Source organism: Canis lupus, chromosome 36 (genome assembly GCF_048164855.1).
Source record: "Canis lupus baileyi chromosome 36, mCanLup2.hap1, whole genome shotgun sequence".
Classification (NCBI taxonomy): domain Eukaryota; kingdom Metazoa; phylum Chordata; class Mammalia; order Carnivora; family Canidae; genus Canis; species Canis lupus.
This window is the reverse complement of record NC_132873.1, coordinates 29810317-29834340: the sequence shown is the minus strand read 5'-3', so window position 1 is coordinate 29834340 and position 24024 is coordinate 29810317. Positions and strand designations below refer to the sequence as shown.

The window sequence follows — 24024 nt, the reverse complement described above, 5'->3', positions numbered from 1 at the left end:
CCAAGGCTCCCATTGTGTTACATACACTTTGTGATGAACCAAGTGGTCCTTGCCGCAAATAAGCACTTTCCGTAAGGCTCTCTCTACAGACTGCCATTTCCTTTGTCCAGAAGAATACAGTAAGGGCAAAGCTGATTATTTTATGTGCTTTTTTTAACTGTTGATGTGTCTGTATGGTTTACTCTTACCTGATTGCACAATTGAATCTTTTGAATTCAAAAGATAGAAATGATACTCATTACTAGCTAGGATGTCATATTGTTTTTAAGCCAAAATAGAGATCCAGATAATGGTCCTTTCAGGTTGGAGAACTATTGGTCAAACATCATACATCATTTACTGTTTGTTTATCGCTACATGAGGCACAGTGCCTGAGTTCTATTCATTCTGTGAGAGAGTAGATAGACGCATGGGAAAATATGCAAGAAGTATTAAAGATCTCTGGTCGCATCCGTCTCCCAGCCCTGGGACAGTTTCCCGGTCCTCCTCCCTAGAGACCATCAGCGTCATGACGTTCAGTGTGTCTTTCCAGAGATACTCTGTTCATACGTAAGTGCACACACACTTGTACGACTCTTCCTTCTCTGACATAAATGTTAGAATGCTCTGCTTACCAGTCTGTAGGGATTTCTAGCTTGCTTTAGATGGCGGCGTCAAGGAGTTTGCGGTCAGCTGATGATAAAATCTAAATATTATAAGACAAAAATAGAAAAGCATTTTGCTAAGTTTTTGATATAGGGTCAGACTCTTTTCTTTGAAAACATCCTTACTGATTGGGGTTAAACCAAATGCATACTCCGTGATCTCGGTCAGTTTTGGCTTCTTTAATGTGGACAGGAACTTCAAGATACTTTCAAAACAGCCTGAGAGCTGAATTCTTCTGTTTTTTTTTTTTTTTTTTGTATTACTTTAACCCGGATTTTTTATAGTTGTCTTTCTTTTTTTTTTTAATATTTTATTTATTTATTCATGAGAGACACAGAAAGGGAGAGAAGGAGAAAGAGAGAGAGAGAGAGGCAGAGGGAGAAGCAGGCTCCATGCAGGGAGCCCGACGGTGGGACTCGATCCCGGGTCTCCAGGATCCAGGGCCTGGGCTAAACCACTGAGCCACCCGGGCTGCCCTATAGTTGTCTTTCTTGTGTCTAATTTGACAGTTTGTCTTTTACCTTTTATTTTATTTATTTTTTTTAATAAATTTTTGTATTTATTTATGATAGTCACACAGGGAGAGAGAGAGGCAGAGACACAGGCAGAGGGAGAAGCAGGCTCCATGCACTGGGAGCCTGACGTGGGACTCGATCCTGGGTCTCCAGGATCATGCCCTGGGCCAAAGGTAAGCGCCAAACCACTGAGCCACCCAGGGATCCCTCTCTTTTACCTTTTAAATCTTTATTGTTACATGATTATCAGAAATACATTCGCTGCACAGCCAAGGAAGCAACCCACAAAACTAGGAGACCGCGTGGGGCCCGGGAGCAGAGGCTCCTAAGCGACGTACCCAGTGAAGGGTCCGTGTCCAAACATGCAGAGCTCGCAGGCCTGACAGCACGGTCGGTAACGATCAGGAGATGGGCGGAGGCCGCCCGGATGGCCGGCCCCAGATGCTCCCTCGCTGGGCGGCGGCAGCTCCATGTGTTCCGCCACCTGCCGTGTCGCTTGGCCCTGGGCTGGGCGGCGGCAGCTCCATGTGTTCCGCCACCTGCCGTGTCGCCTGGCCCTGGGCCGACATCCAAAGCTCGGAAGCAACGGATGTTGGTAGGCGCGTGGAACGGGGGCACCGCGGCCGCTGGGACCGTGCGGGGCGTCCCCAGGCGGAAGGGGCTCCCCGTGCCCGCAGCAGGGCGGCGGCGTCCCGCGCCTGCCGTAGTTCCCTCAGGTCGCCTCACCCTGCGCCCTCGGGGTGCGCTGACCTCTGCCAAGGCCGGCCGTGGCCCTCGTGCCCGCGTGTGGGCCCGAGGAGGTGGCGGCGGGCGGCCCTCGAGGCGGGACCCTCGCGGCCTCCCTCCCTGCCCGCAGGTGGGCGCGCCGAGGCGGCTGGACGGCCACAGGGGCGCGGCCGTGGGTGTGCGTCGGCGGCTGCGCCTCCTGCGCCCCTTCCCGATGGGTGCCTGCGGCCGCGAGGTGAACACCCCGGAGGAGCCGAGGACACGCGGCCCGTGGGGAGCCCCGCCCCAGGCTTGGCCACGAGGGCTCCTGAGGGGCGGCTGGGAGCGCCGGCTGAGGAGGCCGCCCGGGGCCGCCGGCCCTCCGCCCCCTCCGCCCCCTGCGCCCCCTCCGCCCCCCTGCGCCCCCTCCGCCCCCCTCCGCCCCCTGCGCCCCCTCCGCCCCCCTCCGCCCCCTCCGCCCCCTCCGCCCCCCTCCGCCCCCTCCGCCCCCTGCGCCCCCTGCGCCCCCCTCCGCCCCCCTGCGCCCCCTGCGCCCCCTGCGCCCCCTCCGCCCCCTCCGCCCCCTGCGCCCCCTCCGCCCCCTCCGCCCCCTGCGCCCCCTCCGCCCCCTCCGCCCCCTGCGCCCCCTCCGCCCCCTCCGCCCCCTGCGCCCCCTCCGCCCCCTGCGCCCCCTCCGCCCCCTGCGCCCCCCTCCGCCCCCTCCGCCCCCTGCGCCCCCTGCGCCCCCTCCGCCCCCTGCGCCCCCTGCGCCCCCTGCGCCCCCTCCGCCCCCTCCGCCCCCTGCGCCCCCTGCGCCCCCTGCGCCCCCTCCGCCCCCTCCGCCCCCTGCGCCCCCTCCGCCCCCTGCGCCCCCTCCGCCCCCTCCGCCCCCTGCGCCCCCCTCCGCCCCCTGCGCCCCCTGCGCCCCCTCCGCCCCCTGCGCCCCCTCCGCCCCCTCCGCCCCCTCCGCCCCCTGCGCCCCCTCCGCCCCCTGCGCCCCCCTCCGCCCCCTGCGGCCCCCTGCGCCCCCTGCGCCCCCTCCGCCCCCTGCGCCCCCCTCCGCCCCCTGCGCCCCGCGGCCCGCAGCACCCTCTTTCCCTGCGGCGGCGGCGGCTTCCTTCCCGGCCTGAGGAGCGCTGCCGGCCCAGGCCTGAGCGCCGCCCGCCGCAGTGGACGCGGCCCCGTCCCGCGGCGGCCTCGGTGTGTTGCCGCCCGTGGGTCGCGAGGCGGGGACGGTGCCCAAGGCCGGCGGCGTCCGAGCCTCGCGGGCCTGGGCACCCAGCGGGCGTCCGTGTCTCCCAGGGAAGCGCTCGGAGCCCCGCGCCCGGAACATCCGGGACCCCGCGCGCGCCGCTGTCCAGTGCGCGGACCGGCTGTGCACGCGGGGGAGAGGCCGCGTCGGCGTGTCCTGCCCCGGGCGTGCTGCCGGGCGCGGGGTCCCCGCCGGTCGTGGAAGCCTCCAGCCTGGGGCCAAGGCGTGGGCGGGCGGCTCCTCCGCGACCCTCCTCGGGGGCTCACCTCCTGGGTCGCGGGGTCGCCCTCCTCGGGGTCAGGCCCGCGGCACCGCCCGCCCCAGCGCGCCGGCCGTGGAGGGCACTGGGCACCCCAGTGCCTGCATCCTGCCGCCGCGGTGCTCCTGGGGCGCCGCGCCCGAGTCACCGCTGGATCCGCACCGGGCGCAGGTGTCACCGTCCCTGCCCGTGGGAGGGACGGGGCGCAGGCCGTCAAGAGACGCCTTGCACAGCTCCGGTCTGCGTGTTCTCTGGGGCCCCGTGTGGCCCTGAAGGCCGTGAGCCACGAGGTTAGAGACGTGGGCCGCAAGGGAAGGGCACCCAGCCGACGGCGCTTGGCTTCGGGGCACCCTGAGCCCGGAGGGCCCCCGCAGCTGCGCGCAGGCGCCGGGTTCCGCGGGGCGAGGTCTGAAGGCTCAGCACAGCCTCCCCCTAGACTGCGCTGGCCGGGCATTTGGGCCTGGGCCTGGGCCTGCGTGCGGTGACCGTGGCCACGGCGACGGAGAGGGTCTCCAGAGGTTCAGGACGTGCAATATGAACACAAGGAAGGTGTTTTGCCAAAATTTTTGGAGAGTAAGATTATGGGAAAGTGTGCCTGGGAGCTGCCTGGACTGAGCTAGAGCCATGGCTCTTCACACGGGCTCCGGATCTGAACACACTGGGAAGTGTCCCAGGCGCGATGCCTGGGTTCCCACCAGAGACCTGGGCTGCCGGCCGCGAGGCCTGGACGGCTGTTGTTTTTAATGGTTACCTGAGTGGATCTGACGTGTAGCCAAAGTCAACGAGAACTAATGAGCGTGGCAGGGGTCAGCACGCTGCAGCCCTTGGGCCAGATCTGCCCCACTACCTGTTTTTGTACGGCCCAGAACTAAGGACGGTTTCTGTACTCTTAAGTGGTTGAAAAAAAAAAAATCAAAGAATAATATTTTGTGATGCATAAAGATTACAGTTGACCCTTGAACAACGTGGGTTTCAACCATGAGGCTCCACTAATAGATGTTTTTCAATACAGTACGGCAAATATATTTTCCTTTTGTTTTTCTTAATTTTTTCTGTAGCTTATTTTAATAATGTAATATATAATATAACATATAAAATATGTGTTAACTGTTTATGTTATTGGCAAGGCTTCTAGTCAATAGTAGACTTTCTATAGTTAAGTTTTGGGGGAGTCAGAAGTTACGTGTGGATTTTCTACTGTGCAGGGGGGCATGAGCACCCCTAACCTCTGCATTGTTCAGAGGTCAACTGTCTGTGCAATTTAAATTTCACTGTTCATAATTCAAATTGTACTGGAACACAGCCATCCCTGCTCATTCACGTGCGTACTATCTGCGGGTGCTTCTGCACTATGGTGGCGAGGGTGGGTAGCTGCAAGAGACCTGCAGAGCCGAAACTTTACAGGAGCGGTTTACTGACCAGTGGGTTAGGCTGTGTCAAGGTCCTCAACAGAGCTAGGTTAGAGCCTAAGGAGACCTAGGTTTGTGGAACTTGTATGTTTGTGCAGTGTATGTTGCACTGTAATTTCCTGTGGGTTTTTGTTTTGGTCTTTGCTGTTGTTTCCTAGCAGAGGGACCCCACCCCAGTTGATGGATCTGTAGTAAGTCTGTTCAGGAAACTTTTTATCAAACAGGATTGAAACATAGACTTTTTTCCTTAAAACATGAAAGTACAAAGAATATAACGTCCAGAGAATACTATAACCCAGACTTTTTTAATACTGAAGTTCCCCTAAATCCCTTTTAATATACATTTCCTATCTCATCTCTGCCCCTCAACCCTTTTTTGTTTTTCTCCCATTCTTCTGTTCCACATTTGCAGTTAATACAAGTTGGATGCCTCAGAGCTTTCCTTTCCTTGATTCAATATTGGGAAAAGAGAACAGTGTTTACTGGAATGATTATTTTATTTTATTTTTTTTAAGATTTTATTTATTTGTGAGAGACCCAGAGAGACAGGTAGAGACACAGGCAGAGGGAGAAGCAATTTATTTATTTGTGAGAGACCCAGAGAGACAGGTAGAGACACAGGCAGAGGGAGAAGCAGGCTCCATGCGGGGAGCCCGACAGGGGACTCCATCCCGGGACTCCAGGATCACGCCCTGAGCCAAAGGCAGACACCAAACCGCTGAGCCACTCAGGGATCCCCTACTGGAATGATTTTAATATAAAAATATAGTTGAGCAAGATTAGGAAATTACCACTGTCATATTGGCTTATTTCTTTTACCTTCAAGTTTTCATCCACTTGAATTTTGAAACAAAGAAAAGCATTAAGATTAGGAAAATTAACAGAAAATGGAAAACAAACTAGAAAGGGAACTCTGTACCATCAGGCTGTGTCTTGTACAAAGCACCAGCCACCATTTGCTTCTAAACCAGATTGTCCAGTTCAGAACGAGAATGTAACCCTATGCTTGGATGCACCCCTAAAGGCCTTTACTTTGTTTTTCTCATAATCTTGGTGGTGGTTCTTGTGAGGGGGGAAGTGATGCTGATGTACATTTATTAGTTTGGTAAGCATAGGATTATATCATAGATTTATTTTTAAATAGTGAAGATGTATCAGTTGAACTGATAGGAACAAGTATTTGATTTCCAAATAGTTTATTATTCATCATTGGATGATAGTTTTTCACGACCTTGAGAGTCTCCTTGTAAAACTCCTTGGTGTTTTGGGGACTGCATGTGAGACCACATTCATATTCACGTTCTCATTTTTATCCTGTCCTGCCCCCATCCTCGTGAAGCAGCTATAATCCCAAGCATATTTACCCTACAGCCACCTGGAAGGAGGCCACTAATGTCATTACAGATGGCAGTGTGCCCAGACTATCTTTAAAAAGCATTGGCTGTGCTACTAATTAAATTTCAGGAAGGGTGATGTTCACTTTTATATTAAGTATTCTGAAAAGACTGAGGGCAGATATGTTAGAAGCAGTGTTCTTATTTCTAAGAGTTCATGGTTAAATTTAGTTGTTTTTTAGCTTCCTGACTCCTACGTTTAAACGCTGCTGGATGATGGATGGTTTGGGCAGGGGAAATGTACGTAGTACTTGCATGTTTTATGTCTCCTACAGGGCCTCAACTTATTTCCCTTTGTTTTTTGTTTTTTTGTTTAAAGAGTTCTTTACATTGGTCTGGCCTGCAATACAGCTCGCTATATTTATATTTCCTACCTGGAAAATGCCTGGACTGTTCTCCCCATGGAAGTTCTTCAAGGTAAGTTAACAGCTGGAATTAGAATTATTTTTTCTACCTGACTGAGCTATGACTACGTAAAGCTTAGTGACCTTGAGCATCTGACTCTGAAAGGAAGGGCAGGCCTACTGTTTTATATGATTTTGAAGTGGTTGTTAAGGAAGAGGTGACATCAGGGGGGTTGGTTCTTCGGTTACTCTGAGTACTCTGTGTTTGTTGAGCCAAACAAAGCTGGATTTGTCCCACACCCCGGTGATTAAACAGAGAGAAAGGAACTCTGGAATAGACTTTATGTACAATTGTTAAGTATGTACATCCGAAGGTAGTTTTAAGTATAAAAGGATTTATTTTTTAAAGATTTTGGTGTTTGTAGGTTAACTGTATTCATCAACAAAAGGTTGTCAAAATTATTTTGTTCCTTCGGCTTCTTTTATCACATCTAGTGATTTACAACTAAAGCTTTACAGTCAAGGTATTCTTTTCCCATGAACCTTTCAAATAGGTTCACATATCCTACCTAACCAGAGTTCTTTTCTTTGCTTCACTGGACTGTTTTCCCTTCAACAGATAACTTTGAAAAGAAATTTCTAGGAGGCTCTTGCCATGTGGCTTGAGTGCAAAAAAAAAAAAGCTGGATTTCTGTACAAAGCTCATTGCCATATTAGCTCATACATACAATCTAGACTATATACTGAGGACCTTTGTTAACTGCTTGGCTGAACCATTTGGTGGTTGGCAGGATGATTAAAATGAAGGTTCGGGACAAGATTGTCAGAGTTGAGGTCTTCTGGGATGGCCCAGGCTCCTCAATCATTAATTGTACTGAGCAGTCTGTGATGATACAGAATTTCATTAGCTTTACAGACGCCATTTTCATTTTCCCTAAACCTGAGGATACAAGTACAGCACAATCAACATAATTTCTCATCATGACATCTAAGATGACTCATTATCATACATCTAAACAAAATATACACAATGCAGCCCATTCATCAAATCCCGTTGTAGCAATGGAAGAAAACTATCCTTTTTGAGAGGAGATACAATTTATATTCAGATTATAATTATGAAATTTAAATATATACATACTCTAAATAAAGGTATTTTACCAGGCCTGATGCCATGGTATAATTGGTGAAAGGAGATTTCTGTTTATAATAGAAAATGGAAATTTAGTCTTATAATAAGTTATGGTTTATAATTATTAGAACTCTGGAAGAGCCCTGAGGTAGATAGAGCGCATACTTCAGCACTGTGCCATTTAAGAGTAACAAAGCACTAAATAAGGACTATAGGAAAGAATGATGTGATAACAAGGTGAATGCAACACAGTTCTTAGGATTTCCCATCTCTGGTCCTATTTTATGAGGCAGGATCCTTAACTGCTTTATTTATTGGTGCCAGAGTGTGCAGAGTCTATGTTAAAAAACAAACCCACTAACTGGTATGGCCACAGAAAAGAAAAGATATTGTAATAATATATACATACATCTTTTTCTCCTCTTAATTTAATACAAATTCCATGGAAGAGGACATATATGACTAATTTAATACAAATTCCATGGAAGAGGACATATATGACTTAAGAGAGCAAAAGAGAGCTTTTTAAATGAAATGGTTAAAGGAACAACACATTTTATAAGAGGAAACAAATAAATGCTGTTACAAATCAAAAAAATTTTTTCCTATTATTTTATTCGGATAAATAGCTACAAGAGTCAGGCAGTAGGCTGGGACTATCCTAAATGCAATAAAATGTAATAAAAAATATTAACTTAGGCCCCAAGGCCCCACCGTGTGTCCTGGAAGCTGGATGTGTAACCACAAAATTACTAGTGTGTTAGAGTTAGAGAAACGTGCCAGGTGCAGAGAAGCGGCTCCCTGGCAGGGGCGGGTGGGACGGGAGGTGCTGCCGAGGTTTGCCAGGGAGCTCACGTCTGGGCTGCGTGCTGAAGGACCCGCTGTGGCGCAGAGCAAGGCCAGGCGCTGGGGGCCAGGAGCGGGGGCTGGCCGTGTACCATCCACGCAGGAATTCGGCCTCCCTGGGGGGGCCGCGGCCTGTACCCCGGTGGCCTCTTTTCACCTGTGCCAGTGGAGGTCGAGTTCCTGGCCCGAGACCAGGAGGGCCCGGGAGTGCAGCGCCTGCGTCACTGGGCCCAACCCCCGAGAGCCCCGGCTGAGCCTGGAGGACAAGTGCTCCCCAGATCCCCAGCTTCGGGCACAACAGAAGTGAAGTCCTGGCCCTTGCTGCCCCACACGCACTGCCCAGAAGAGGGTGGCACAGCCCCATGGGGTCAGCCCCGCACCCCGGGGCGGCCTCTGACCAGGGAGGCCTGGCCCGTCCGTCCGGATGCTCCCCCTGACACGTGTCATCCGCACGACCTTAAAGCCTTGGGACTTCGGGCAGCTCTCCTGAGGCCGTGGAAGGACAGAGACCTGAGGACAGGCCACGCTACCGGAGCCCACTGTCCGACTGACCCTCCCCAGACCCTCGGCGGGAGCCCTTAGGACCATCACCAAGCCCCCAGCCCGGGGGAGGGGGGAGGCTGGGAAGGCGGCCTTCGGGCCCCTGCGACGCCTGGCACCTGCACCCTTTGTTCCACCGGGGCCTCACAAGCTGCTCTTCTGGAGGCCTCGTACACCCCGAGAACTAGTGTTCCCTCATGGCCACAGAGGGGGAGACACCACCTCACCCCTCTGGCCCCCGCCTGCCTGTAACAGGAGGAGTCCTTGGCCTTCACTCCTTGGAGCTGCGCGCCTCCACACTCACCTCCTGGCCTCCTGGCCTCCGGCCGTGGTGGCAACAGCGAGCGAAGGAGGCCGACGGAGCCCGTTTCCTCCTGCCTGGGCCTCTGCCGAGGCGGCTCCGCGGTACCCCTGGGGCATCGAGGGGACGCTGCTGCCTACTGCTGGGAACCGAGGCAGTGTTTCTTTCCCAGGGGCCTTCTCCCGTCGAGTGGCCGGTGTTCTCGCAGGCTCGGCCCTTTAGCAGTCCAGCCGTGATGGGCAGCAGGCACGTCCTCCAGGTAGCCGCCCGCACCGTGCAGGGCAGCAGCAGACACACTTGCCCGCGAGAGCCGGCAGTTTATTTTAGAGAGAGATGGAGTCTAAGTCCCTAGCAGTATTGCTGCGTGCAGTAGAGGAGGCGTGAGGGTTTATATTTATTTCTCAAGATCTCATTTTCAAAAACCCATAGGAATTTTCTGTTACTTTTTTTTTTTTAATTTTTTAAAATTATTTATTTACGATAGTCACAGAGAGAGAGAGAGAGAGAGAGAGAGAGGCAGAGGGAGAAGCAGGCTCCATGCACCGGGAGCCCGACGTGGGATTCGATCCCGGGTCTCCAGGATCGTGCCCTGAGCCAAAGGAAGGCGCCAAACCGCTGTGCCACGCAGGGATCCCTCTCTGTTACTTTTGTATAAGAAGCATTTAAACATTCATGATTATAATCGGGTATCCGTACTTCGCTACGTATAACGAATCAAACCCAGATTTGTTATGCTCCTCCCTATGCAGGTGTTGGTTGTGAAGCCTTACAAATGTTGAGACAAATATGACCAAAATTATTCTTGCTATTAAAATGCATGTAAGGGGCAGCCCGGGGGGCTCAGCGGTTGAGTGTCTGCCTCCGGCCCAGGGCGTGACCCCGGAGTCCTGGGATCGAGTCCCACAACAGGCTCCCCACATGGAGCCTGCTTCTCCCTCTGCCTGTGTCTCTGCCTCTCTCTCTGTGTGTCTCTCATGAATAAATAAAATCTTTTTAAAAAATAAATTCATCCAAGGAGATTTAGGGCCAACCTGGGGCTGCTATAACTAAAGATATCTTTTTGAGGTACCTGAATGAATGATTCAAGCAGTGAAGGCTGAAAATGAGGTCTGTGTCAAGTCTTTCTCTGCAGGATGCTCAATGAGTGGGAGCTGGGTTAAGATTTTGATGAAAGGGGGTTTTCCAGGGTCAGCAGTAGGAGGACTTGAACTGGTGTATATGAAGCTTTGCTCTTACTTAGCATACCTATTCAGCTGGTAAGAACCATGTTTCCCCTCCTCGTATGTTCTGGAAGGTCATGTAGGCATCATGAAAGGGTTACCACGCAGTCCTTATCTGCCAGTGGAAATCCGAGATGTGATTCCAGTCCGTTAGCATCCATATTGGCAATTTTCTGTCTGGCTTAACGAAACACAAGTAGCTGGCCACGTGATTGTGCAGGATAGATATGCTCCAGGTTTAACATTGCGGTTGATAAACTGGCGTATAAAAGTCATTGGTGCTACTGTTAGAATCATGTTTTAATCAGAATAGCCTTATGAATTGTTAATAGAGCCATTTTGTTCTTTGTCACTCCCATGGGTTTGCATGGTTTGTTTACAGTTACTAAAGGTTCTTATATAACCTTTTCTTGAAAATGTGCAGGATTTTGTCCATGTAAAATTCACTTTAAATGCCTCTGCCTCAAGAATCCTGTTCTGGCAATTGCATCTCACACTTGGCTCTTCCTTTTCTGAACTGTTCTCAGATTTATGGACTATATTTTACCGTTTAGCACTTAATTGCTATCCAATTATTTTACAAATACTACTTTTACTTCCTTAGTTTTAACTCTTAAATGCAGAGACCATGCTTATGCTTTTTGAATTCTCCGAAGAAACATGCACATAGGAAAATACACTATAATTGCTTGTTTTATAGTCTCCTGCAAACTGTACTGTAATTTATTTTCTAAATTTTAAAGGTTTTAAATAATACAGAAAATTTTATTTCAAAAATATGTAAAAAAAAATTGAAAACTAAATTTAAAAGCTGAACTTTCAATATAACTTTTTCCCCAAGATGTCATCCTTTCTCCACTCCACATCTGTAAAACATCAGTGTGTTTTTAATCATTCACCTATGTTCCTACTTCATTCTATAAATTATTTAAGATAATGTACCAAAATATGCAATAATCTACAAACTATTAAGTGCTTAGGCTTGAATTAGATTGTCTTATATTCCAGCTCTGCCACCTACAATCTAGGTGTTTTGGGGCAAGATACTTAATACTTTGGGGCACTAGCATCTTGCCCCAAAACCTCAAAGGCTTGCCTCAAAGGCCCCAGTTTCTTACACTGTAGAACAGCCTGATAGGAGTATTAAATAAACTAATCCATGCAAAGTATTTAGCATATTAGCTGGGACACGGTTAGTCTTCCATAAATGTTAGGTAATAAAACAATGAAAATAAAATTAAAAATTATAAATAAAAAGACCAAGGGAAATGTACTTTAAGAAATTCTGCTCTACAAGATTAAATTGCAGTAATGCATTAAAACCTGTCCATAAAATGACTAAGCGCACACTGTTCTTAAAAGTTCCTCTTTGGGAAGTGAAATTTTACTGTCTCTGATACAACTAGCAGTTCACGTGTGGCTTGATACGGGGACACTGAGCACGTAGCACACCCTGTGGGCAGGTGTCCACATTAGACACAGTTTGGATGGTAGTCTCCTGAGATTTCTTTTAAGGTATGTGAGGGCATGGGTGCCAGCGTGGAAAATTCACAAGGGCCTGTAAAACATTGTTGTATCAGTTACATTTTGCTTTGGGTTTTGTTTTTTTTCTTAAGCATCTTTTTTTTTTTTTTTTTTTCACTTTACTTGTAAAGTGAAACTTATGGAAACTTACAGAAGTTTCATTTCCTCTGTTCACTTTTCTCCACCTTATGCAGGGCAGGGCGGGGCGGGCACGTTTTTGTCCCCAGATGCTTTCTTCCTCTCCCCCAGCACGCACACCACTCCCTGCTTAGTTTTATCCGCATTCCTTTGCCCAGCTGCTGGTGTGTGTCAGGGTGCTGCTGGGTGTGTGTCCTCAAGGAGCTTGGTCTCTTTCAGTGAGATCCTGGCCCTATTCACTCACTGGACTGTAAACTCCATGGTGGTTTAGGATGGGTTTTGTGCAGGACCACGTCCTCAAACAGCATGAGCACTGGCACCCAGTCCTAGGTGCTCATCAAGTCCTGTTGAATGAATGCAGGAAGGTGCATACGGGAGTACTGGGGTTTTAACAATAAATGTGTGTCTTAAAGTCTCTTTCACGCAATACAGATGCTTCGTGCAGGTGCCACTAGGTCCGCTGTTCTTCGTAGCGTTCTCTGCTGTCACTGGAAGGCCCATTGCTGCTGGCGGCCCTGACTTGGGCAGAGACACTGAGCTTGCGGTTCACGTGATGTTTCCTTTTCTTCATGGACACATAGTTGGACTATATTTCCCAGCCTCCTCTGCAGTTATGTGTGACCATCTGGCTAATTCTTTTCAGTGGAATGTGAGCAGGAATGATGTGTTACTTCTAGATCCAGACCATGGGGATCCCTGGGTGGCTCAGCAGTTTAGCGCCTGCCTTTGGCCCAGGGCGCGATCCTGGAGTCCCGGGATCGAGTCCTGCATCGGGCTCCTGGCATGGAGCCTGCTTCTCCCCCTGCCTGTGTCTCTGCCTCCCCCCCCCTCCGCATGTCTATCATGAATAAATAATTAATTAATCTTAAAGAAAAAAAAATAAAATAGACCCAGACCGTAACATCTTTCATCTCTTCCCGCCTCTGCCAGCTGGATGTTGGCATCCAAGGTAACCAGGTGTTGAGGACGGCAGTCTCTGCCGCAGCCTGGATCCCTGAGTGACTAAATGGAGCACAGCTGCTACTCCTCCTGGCCCACGCCCACTGGACTTTATATGAGCAAGCGAAAAAAACCACGTGTAATATAGGAGACCACTGGGATTCCAAGGCTCATCTGTTACAACAGCTATCATTACCTTAACCAATACAGACTCCTTTCATTGTGAGCCCAGTGGAGATTTTTGGTTTTGTTTTGAGAAAGAACAGTATCTTTTCACTAGATTTGATCTTTCAGAAGCTTTTTTTTTTTTTTTTAATCCCAGCATTTGAGAGGTACCCCGAAGTAACTGAAATCTATGCTTTGGTTCATCAGTGCAAAAGGTTGGTCACCACTGATTTGGTGTGCCAGTGCCATGAGGATACTTATGTTTTGTCAGTGAGCTTAAGTCAGTGGCAGAGCAAGAAAAACAAAACAAAAAACCAGTACATTGTCAGAGTTCTTACCCCTCCCAGCCGCTATGATCTGATTTCCTCAAACCAAGCATCATTTTACAAAGAGCAGCTGTCTATTGGGGAAGAAAGGATTTTTTTTTTCTTGCTCATCCCTGCATACGTTTTTTTGCAATAGAGCATTCTTCTGCGCCAAGGCTGAACAACCTTGAAATTAATGTTACAGGATCAGAGACCAATATTAAATATACTATTGTTATAAGGTAAGTATAAGGTGAAGAGTTATTTGGGGCTTATATTATGTGAGTTTTTTAGAAAAGGAGGGGAAGTAGGTAGTAAGAATATCTTTTTTTTTTTTTTTTTTTTAAGAGAGTGTGAGCAGGGAGGGGCAGAGGGAGAAGAAAAAAGGAAATCCCAAGCACGCTGCATGCTCAGTGCAGAGCCCAACATGGGGCTTGATCTCACGACCCTGAAATCGTGACGTGAGCTGACACCAAGAATCGGCTTCTTAACTGACTGAGCCAGCCAGGTGCCTCAAATGTAGTTTTTTAAATTGATAGACTGTTGGGCATGTTTATCAAAAAACCTCTCAAAGTAGATGGTTATAATTACTACATAATACTTTTTAATAGTTGGTAGGAGGCTGTATAGGATAGTACTTAAGCCCTGAAGTCCTGAACTTCCGTATCTTAGCTTCAGACCCTGTTCTACTACCCTGTTGTCTGTGTGACTTTGGACAAGGCACTTTAATCTCTCTGTGCCTCGTTTCCTCTTCTGGAAAAGGAAGGAAAAAAATAGTACTTATTACTGGGAGGAATAAATGAGATAAGCTACATAAAACAGCACAATTCCTGGTAAATCGCTATAATATTATTGATGAAAAAATTAAATGTTAGTCATAATTATTTCTAATGGTTCATGGTTATTCATATGTAGTGTGTTCCGAACAGTAAGGTCTTGGCTGCAGGTGCTGTGACACTCTCTCTGTGTCTCCATTAGGCCTTGTAGGTAATCTTGAGGGCCCCCATAAGGGTAAGGAAAGACTGAGAAGCAAAGTTTCTGTGACCTGTGTGGTCTCTGAGAGTCACTCATGGTCAGTTAACATAGGGTGTTGAGGAGCCACTCACAAATATCGGTATTTTCCTGACAAGTAGCCAAGGAAGGGTTAACACATATTGCAACGACAGTCAGTTCAAGTACCTTGTTACTATTATCAGCCAGGAGGGAGCATCTTTTTGGTCTTAGACTATCTGATCCACCAACCTAGTTAGCTCGTACTAAAAGGTTTAAAAAGTTGTAGCCCTCGTGTGAAAACACTTTTGCCCGTGCCATGGAATCCATTTGCTTATTTCATCATCATGCTTATTTTGAGGGGAATCTTACAGAAAATCTTACAGAAAAGTTGTTTCAGGTAGCACAATTGTTAAGACTTTCTTGTCTTACAAGTATGAAAAAACGGTGGAGAGCTTTTAGGTTTCTAGATTGCTTTTTTATTATTTTAAAATTAGAGGACCAGAACACAACTGTAGTAAAAACACTGGAAGAGTTTCAGGTAACTAATATGATTACTAGAAGTTTCCATATTTACCTCAAGAATAGGAACCACAACTCCACAATTGTATTTTATATACAAAGGTGATATTAACCAACCCAATCCTATCTTGTGAATTTTTCAGTTTTGCTAGTTTCTTTTCTAGGAAGTGGTATGGATTCTTGTATTTACAAATTTTGAAATAAGGTATCTCAGAGAAACCTATTTTTAATTCTCTACCTGCTCTGGAAGATATTGGAGCATACAAGCAGAGGAGCTTTCATCCTTTTGCTACTGGTACCAAAGAAAACTTTTTACTAAATGCTTTACTAGATTTTCCTTCAGTTAACACTCTGAGTTGCTTTAAGCAATGTAATTCCCAATTCTAATTATTCCCAAAAAGGAATAAGGAAATTCTAGAGATCTAACTGTAGAGCATCTAGTCCAGCTGCCACATCCTACTAGCCCTCAAATTATAAGAATAGTTTAGAATCTTTAATAAGATACCCGACTTAGGGACACCTGGATGGTTCAGTTGGTCGAGTGTCTGCCTTTGGCTCAGGTCGTGATCTCGGGGTCCTGGGATCAGCCCCACATCTGGTTCCCTGCTCAGCAGGGAGCCTGCTTCCCCCTCTGCCCCTACTTCTCCCCCTGCTGGTGCTCTCGCTGTCATGTAAATAAATTAGGGGGGAAAAAAAAAAAAGAATCTGACTTCAGTCATTCTGCTGAAAAATGCTTTATCTTGGAACTCAAGGTTTTAGAAAACCCTTAGAATTTTGAGAGAAAAAAAAAAGGAATCCTGTTTACCGCTACAATTCTATTTGACCTGGAATTATAATAAAAATATATTTGTTACAGTTTTGATCACATAAATACATAGGCCTACCTTTGTCTACTTGTAAATCCAGCAATTGATTGCTCACACACAGACATATCGCTGGATTTGGCTTCACTTTTAAAGTTAGTTTACAGTCATTTGGTGCGGTCTCAGATCTTTGATGATTCATCTTTTTTTTTTTTTTAAGGATTTTATTTATTCATTCATGAGAGACACAGAGAGAAAGAGAGGCAGAGACACAGGCAGAGGGAGAAGCAGACTCCCTGCGGGGAGCCGGATGTGGGACTCGATCCCGGGACCCTGGGGTCGCGCCCTGGGCCCAAGGCAGACGCTCAACCGCTGGGCCCCCAAGGCGCCCCTTAATGATTCATCTTTAAGAAATGATTTCCACACCTATGTTGGATTTCACTTTGGATATATTCATCTTATTTCTTAGAACATTTGAATTTTCCCCTTAGTGAAGAAATATACAGATCTGAAAAGAAATGTAGTCAGCAGCATCTTTAATGACATAAAGGGGAACACCTGACATTTCCATCGTGTACTAACTACTGTGTCGCCACTCACCAATGCAGATCACGGGGCCGCTGGGTGGCGCCGTCGGTTGAGTGGCCACCTCCTAGTTTGCCCAGGCCACAATCTCGGGGTCCTGGGGTTGAGCCCCGGTGCATCCACACTCAGCGGGCAGCGGGCCTGGGATTCTCGCCGCCACCCTCTGCCCTTCTCCCTGCTCAGGTGCCACTGTGCTCGCTCGCTCTCAAATAAATAAATCTTTAAAAAAGAGCGACTACCCAGGAATTACTCAGCTCTGAGAAAGCTGGCATATCTAAGGTTACAGTTGTTTGCTCAGATAAAGCAAATACTTTAACTTCTGTGGAAATTCAGTGTACATACTACTTCTAATCTAGTCCATTTTTCTAGGTAAAAAATAACCTACTTGACATGATTACCAAAACCTATATAAACCTCATAAAAATGTTTATTCAACTATAGGGTCTATAATCTAAGGTGTGCAGTGGAACACTGTTGATTCATTATTGGACCCTCTAGCTCATCCCTGGTAACTGAACCCTATGCTAGACGTTGTGCATTTTACTGTGTTGAGTGCTGGACAGTTCAGTTCTGTCTTTCTACAAATATTCCTGTGCTTTGTACCGGGATACAGAGAAGTTATGTGGAAACAGTACGATCCTTTGGAGTTTTGAAGGGCCCAGGGTGGCTTTCAGACTAATTCTTTCATAATACAAACACAAGACCCCTGGGAGGACTCTCCCAATCCCAGGAATCGGGTTTTCCAGTTTGGCGGAAGCAGGTAGTGTCGAGGCCCTGTATGGGATCGTAGTACTGTTCTCTGTGATGCTTTTGGATGCTGCTTTCCTTGGTCGTGGAGTCTGCACCCGTGGTTCTGCCGCGACACGCGGGTACCCCCCGTTAAGGGCGACCACCTGCAGATCCCTGCGGCTTCTCTCTGTAAAGCTCTCTCCTCTCTGGTACTCGCCCCTGGAACTCCAGCTGCCTGGGTCTCAACTCAGTGGCTCCCCCTCTAGGCCCGGCAGCTTTCAACCCTACTGGGTGGGGGCGGGGGGGGGGCAGTGCAGGTGGCTCAGTGGTTGAGTGTCTGCCTTGGGCTGAGGGCGTGATCCTGAGGACCTGGGATCAAGTCCCATGTCGGGCTCCCTGCATGGAGCCTGCTTCTCCCTCTGCCTCTGCCTCTGTCTCTGCCTCTGTGTCTCTCTCATGAATAAATAAGTAAAACCTTAAAAAACCAAACCTCTATAATCAGGCAGCAAGGTGCGGCTCATTTGTTTCCCATCAGTCAGAGATCACTGTCCTTACTATTGATGTTCAGCATCTTGGGAACAAGACGTTTTATATATTGTGTCCAGTTTTTTATTGTTTCAGAAGGGTGGCAAATCTAGTCCAGTATTCCATTTTGGTCAGAAGCAGACTAATGTCAGATTAAATCTTAAATGAATATTAATCTTTTTATTTTTCCAAACATAAGTTAGGAGTTTCTGATGCTGTTCTCTCCAAATGATATTATTTTTCAGGGAGAAAGCTCATGAGTTAATCTAGGCAGAACTACATGATTTCTATACCCCTTCCAGTTATAAAACCTATTGTGACAATATCTTTTTGATTACATTTAAGGCAGTACTCTAATAAAGATGTAAAATCAGACAATGCAGTTTGCCAAAACAAAAGTATTTTTAATCTGTTATTTTTATCCTTCCTTCCCTCCCAGCAAATGGTGAAAATATAACGAAATGGATATTGAGGCACTGTAAATAGTCTCTATTCTCTTTTGGAAAACAAATTAGAACTATATACTAAAAAGGCATCCTCGGCGTCAGTAAGCATATTTGTAGAATTATTGCCAAATAAATAATCTCAGATATGTAAAAAGCTGTATCTCTAGAAATGTTAATCATGGTGCTAATTATAATGGGAAAAATTAGAAATAACCTTAAGTCAAAATAGGTGTCCAATAAGGGGTTAAAACCCAAAATTATAAAAAACTCCTACAACTCAAAAGCAAAAACCCCCAAAGAACCCAGTTCAAAAATGGACAAAGGACTTAAGTAGACATTTCTCCAAAGATGATATACAAGTAGCCAGTAAACATATAAAAAGATGCTCCTCATCACTAACCACTAGAGAATGCAGATCAAAACCACGAGATACCACTTTATACCCTTTAGGAGTGCTATTATAAAAAAATATAGTGACAAGTGCTGGTCACTGTTGTGGAGAAAATGGACCTAACTCTTGTGCATCTCTTCATGGGAATGTAAAATGGTACAACTGTGGAAAACAGGCAGTTCCCCAAAGTGTTGGACGTGCTCTTAGTATCTGACCCAGTAATTCCACCTCTAGGCGTACACACCAAAGAACTGACAGCAGGGGACCCAGCAGATGCTGGAGCACCCCATATACACAGCAGCAGTATTCACAATAGCCAGAAGGTGGACACAGTGGAAATGTCCATCAAAAGATGAATGAAAAGTGTTATCTCCGTGCAAGAGAATATTCCAAAGGAGGGAAATTCTGGTACGTGCTACAACTTGGATGAACTCTGAAGACGTTATGCCAAGTGAATAAACCCGACACAAAAGGACAAGTTCCAATTCTGCTTATATGAGGGACCCAGAGGAGTCAAATTCAGAGAAAGCAGAATGGTGGCTTCCAGGGCCTAAGTGGAGTTATTGCTTAATGAGTAGGAGTTTCAGTTTGAGATGACAAAATTCTGGAGATGGATGGTTGTAGTATCACTCTGAATGTACCTAATGCTACTGAACTATGCACTTAAAAATCGTTAAGATGGTAAATTTTATGTTATGCATATTTTTCTAGAAATCAAGTGTATGTCTTTATTAGGTATGCGTGTGTGTGTGATTAAATATCTTGCACTCCAAAAAAGAGTAACCTAAGGAACGCTCATCAGACACCCCCTCTCTTCTTCCTCTCCAGGAGTGACGCACGCAGCCATCTGGGCTGCATGCATTTCTTACCTCAGTGCGGCAGTTCCCCCTGAGCTGAGGACCTCTGCTCAGGGCATCCTGCAGGGCCTGCACCTGGGCTTGGGGAGAGGTTGTGGTGCCATGATCGGAGGCGTATTAGTCAATTATTTTGGTAAGAACGGCTTTCTCCTCTTCCCCTCCTTCTTTGTTGAAAACTTAAGATTTTTCAGCAACACCTCCGTTAACAGGTTACTACTGGATGGCCAGGAGCTAAACTCCAGTGTCCAGGTTACCTTTCTCACACGATGGTAGCCGTAGTTGTAAAGCAGTGTGCTTAAGTCATCAGGATTATTAGAGCCGGCCTGTCCCTGTGCACGCTTTCTGACAGCCTAGTGGGATGCTACACCGGTCCCTCAAAGGAGCCAAACAAGAGTAAGCACATGTGCTTTTGGTTTGAAGCAAGGCGCCCCAAACCTGCTGATAATGACGCTAGAGGAAAGAGAATTCATTATTATTCCAGAAAACTCTAGTGATTTGCCGCCTTTGGTAACATCCCCACGTCTCTGTTGACACCACCTGTCTGCGGTGTCGGATCTCCCTTGTCGGAGATCCAGGGTTTGGGGCGAGGAGACTACCCTGCCCCCGGTCTCTGCCATTCCAATTCCTGGTCAGTAGGGCTGCTGAACCCTACTGGGGGTTCAGGAAGAAATGGGCTTTAGGAAGAAGAGAGCACCACGGACCTTTACGGTAAGAGGCTCAGAGATGATCCTTTGTAAATGTAGTTTTGAGCTTTGATGAATGACCAACCCAACCCCAGCATCGGGGGCTCCTGGCATGTAGCAGGCCTGTGTTTTTCCACCATATGAAGCCACTGGCTATTCATTGTTCTCTGGTTTATCCCAAGCTCTGCTGCCTTCCCTGCACTTCAGCACATTGACAATTTGGGATGGAGGCCATCTGCACTTCCTGGAATTACTCTATTCAGTGCTCTGGTTGTTGTTCTCACAGGGGCTGCTGCGACTTTTCGGGGGATCGGCATGGCCTGCCTGGTGATCCTCCTGCTTTTTGCCCTGATCCAGTGGCTGGCAGTGCCAGATGAAGAAGAAGGTAAACCTGTCCATTATTTCTTACTGGTTCTAAAGATTGAAGCCATGGAGAATTCTACACACACCCCTCAGAAGCCCGGAGGTAGCAACAGCACACAGCCCAGCTGCCTGGCTGCATTTTCCCTGTGGTCTGTCCGTGAACTTCTGTGCACCACTGCTAAGAGAAGCTGTGCTGAAACCAGTACTGGCCATTTTAAGTAGCTTAAAGTTCTTGGTTTTGTTTTGTTCTATAGTACGAGGTGATACAGGAAGTAACCGGTTTTAAATTCCTCTGGTATTCTAAGGGATTTCAAATTTGAATCAAATACATATAAAGTTATACAGTAATTTTATAATAGAGAGTGGTACTGTTATGCTTTTACATTCCTTTGAAAAAAAGTATCTTAAAAAAACTTAAATTTGAAGTTTTCCTTACCCAGGCATGGCCTTCATTAAAATTGTTACATAGAAAGGAGGTTCTATCAAATAGAATATACAAGTTGAATCAACTTTTGTTTTTTATTGAAAACCAACCAGCAGAATGGAAATATTCTTGCTTAGCTCTTATGTCCCAGAACAAGGCTCATCATCTTTGATGTTCTGTTCTTTAAGCAGCATTTGCCTTAAGTAGCTTAAGTGCTTCTAATTTGTTATAGAAAATCCCAGAGGCAGATTTTAATGCTAGCAAGTTATACAGAAAGGAGGACCAATGCTGATTTTTCTCACTTTTTTTTTAAATCCTAAGTGGATGACACAGTGTTTGTCCTTGCCTTCAGTAAAAGGCCAATAAAATCAACTATTACTGTTTTGATGCTTATCTTTAAAAACTCAGCCCTGTAAATGGACGTAAGGCCACATTCACTATAAGCCATGTCCCCAGATTAAGTGATATCTAAGTTTAATGAAAAAATACATTTTGTAAATAAATGTAAGTTTATGTATAGACATAAAGAGGTCCTGGAAGATCAACATCACATCGATCGTTCAGTCCTTGCACCAAGCAGCCCTCAATACACAGCAAGTTACTGATGTTGCCAAGTACATAGAATGGTCTTACAGGATTGTCTGCTTATTTATTTTTGTTTGTTCAAATATGTAGAAAACTGAAAAATGATTTAAACGTGATTTTCTCTCCAGACAAGACAATGTTGGCAGAAAGGATTCCTGTTCCCTCTAGTCCTGTTCCCATAGCAACCATTGACTTGGTACAGCAACAGACAGAGGATGTCCTGCCACGCATCGAGCCCAGACTTCCACCCAAGAAAACCAAGCACCAGGAAGAACAGGAGGATGTGAACAAGCCAGCCTGGGGGGTCAGTTCCTCTCCCTGGGTGACCTTTGTCTATGCACTCTACCAAATTAAAGAGATGATGCAGCTGATGAGAGACAGCCGAGCTCCTGAGATACAGCCTTTGCAGGTAAATTCGCTCCCGTAAGTGGGCTCAGCTGTGTGATTCACTCAGCAAGATTTAGGGAAGGTCTAGTGGGCAAAAGAGACAGGCGGACAATTTCAGTATTCTGGGACAAGTGCATTATAGAGGTGTATTACACAGTTCTGCAGAGGGAAAATTCTGCCTTAAGGAGTTCAGGAGGGCTTCTTAGAGAAGCCTGTTTCTTGAAAATGAAAATAAATCCAAGAAATTGTATATTTCTTTAAAATTTCAGTGTTGACAGATACCAGTTCCAGTGAGGATATATGGTTCTTGCCACAGGAGACCATTATTTATTAATCTCTGTAATTCAAAAAAGCTGGTGGGGACATTATAGATATAAGACTTCAGTAAATATCTGATATATTAGTACGCTGAGCCAAAGTAGGAGTCTGATGGGAAATGGGTTGTTTTGCTGGTGGCCTCACATGAGAAAAAGTGTGTTTGGTTTTGTTTTTTATCCCTAGAGATGTGGTCTCTCCTGAGTCGATAAAATAGTGTGGGTAATTGTTAACTAGAGCTATATACGGTCTTTGGAAATGATCAAGTGTGACTTCTATGAATAGTTGGGTTAAAATAATGAGTCTACTTCCCTGTTTATATTAATCACATCCTTATACTCAGTGAGTCACACACATCAGGTCTTATCTAGAGTAACTTCAAAGGACACATAAGAAAGACAAAAATAAGGAGTAACTGGATAATTTCCTTTTTAGAAAATTTGAGCTACCTTAATGAAATTTATCATGACTTTGTAAACATGTAATATTTCTATAATTTAAACCAAATCTGATTCTTCACCCAATCTCATAACGCATCGTGGCCCATGCATGATCTTACTCATTTATCGAGATTATAAACTCACATGAATGTCACTGCTCAGTCAAAAAGGAGCATCTTGGGGTGGGAGGAGCATATAAGAGAGGTGAAGCAGAAGAAAGGATGAGATTTCTGCTCGAATAGCAGTGTTTTCATTACTTTGGGTACTCCTCCTATTAGGCTTATGTCGCATTACATTTCTTTGGCTGGCATGGCAGGACTAAAACACTGGCTGGTATGGCTTAGTTATCCTTACGAATAAGAAGTCATTACATTGGGCAGCCCAGGTGGCTCGGTGGTTGAGCCTCTGCCTTCAGCCCAGGCCGTGACCCCAGGGTCCTGGGACCGCGGGGTCCTGGGATCGAGTCCCACGTCGGGCTCCCCGCAGGGAGCCTGCTTCTCCCTACGCCTGTGTCTCTGCCTCTCTGTCTCTCATGAATAAATAAAATCTCTAAAAAAAAAAGAAAAAAAAAGTCATTATATTAAGATTTCTTTACATTTTAGAATCAGTCACAGAAATAAAACTTTTTCTTTGGTGGTCAGCTTTTTGAAGTGATATATGTAAGAGGAAAATTCATTCTAAAAAAAAAAACAAACATGTTTCTTGATTTGTAGCAATCAAGAATGTATCATGGAATGTGCCCACGTGGCATTTCACAGACTTGATGGGGGTGGTGTGCTGGAGTATGCGTAACTCACAGCTACTTATGGTTGGTGACCCTAAGAGCTTATTTCCATTCCCCCTTTTTATGCAGCTGTTCAGTCTTAACTTTTAGTATGTACTTCAAATCCCAAATATTCATCAGGACTTGTAATTCCAGGACAGTCTTTTCCTGGCCTTGTCCCTGAGGCTGCTTCCTGCTCTTGGATCCTGTGGTCTCAGGAAATGACCCGAGTTTCATTTCATGCTGCTTGCTCTGTGACCTGTCACGATGGTGGAGGCTCAGTACATATTTGCTGATGTAGATTGTTTTCCGAGTAGTAACCAGCATCTTGGTAGTGATGTTCCTTTACCCACAAGATGTGTCTGCTTATAGTGTTTGTGTTTTTCATGCGGCTTTGGCAGTTGCACATAGGAAAGGAGATAAAAGGTAAGACATTCTATCTTTATTCCTCTATTATTTGTTCCCTGAAGTTACTTCAGAGTGATCTCCCCATGTTTCTTAGATCTTACTTGAAGGCATATAAAACGTGTTGGGTTTCTTTGCTAGTAGCACTAACTACAGAACATCTTCTCTTTTTGTCCTT

General features: G+C 46.6%; 3 protein-coding genes across 33 annotated transcripts in view; 1 reads left to right on the top strand and 2 right to left on the bottom strand.

The window, feature by feature from the left end:
• LOC140625850 (uncharacterized) overlaps positions 1–1666 on the bottom strand; it is a 66705-nt gene extending 65039 nt beyond the window's left edge. For 4 of the 5 annotated variants that reach the window (XR_012025134.1, XM_072813532.1, XM_072813534.1 and 1 more), the window contains exons 1-2: positions 1499–1666; positions 615–685 (exon numbers count right to left, since the gene is read on the bottom strand). The gene's annotated coding sequence lies outside the window, so the exon portion shown is untranslated. Of the gene's footprint in view, positions 1–614; positions 686–1378 lie in introns of all 5 variants that reach the window. The other variant, XM_072813533.1, reaches the window with a different exon arrangement.
• The window catches only part of MFSD6 (major facilitator superfamily domain containing 6), a 73520-nt gene that overhangs the window by 40504 nt on the left and 8992 nt on the right, over positions 1–24024 (top strand). For 11 of the 15 annotated variants that reach the window (XR_012025133.1, XM_072813501.1, XM_072813504.1 and 8 more), the window contains 4 exons: positions 6499–6596; positions 19453–19614; positions 20451–20549; positions 21665–21945. Coding sequence is in view for 14 of the 15 variants with exons in the window: in XM_072813501.1 (XP_072669602.1) it covers positions 6499–6596; positions 19453–19614; positions 20451–20549; positions 21665–21945 (640 nt within the window). In the remaining variant the exon portion in view is untranslated. The other 4 variants (XM_072813507.1, XM_072813506.1, XM_072813512.1 and 1 more) reach the window with 4 other exon arrangements.
• NEMP2 (nuclear envelope integral membrane protein 2) overlaps positions 22721–24024 on the bottom strand; it is a 41249-nt gene continuing 39945 nt past the window's right edge. For 12 of the 13 annotated variants that reach the window (XM_072813527.1, XM_072813514.1, XM_072813515.1 and 9 more), the window contains one exon: positions 22721–23227. The gene's annotated coding sequence lies outside the window, so the exon portion shown is untranslated. Of the gene's footprint in view, positions 23228–23275; positions 23834–24024 lie in introns of those variants that run through there. The other variant, XM_072813522.1, reaches the window with a different exon arrangement.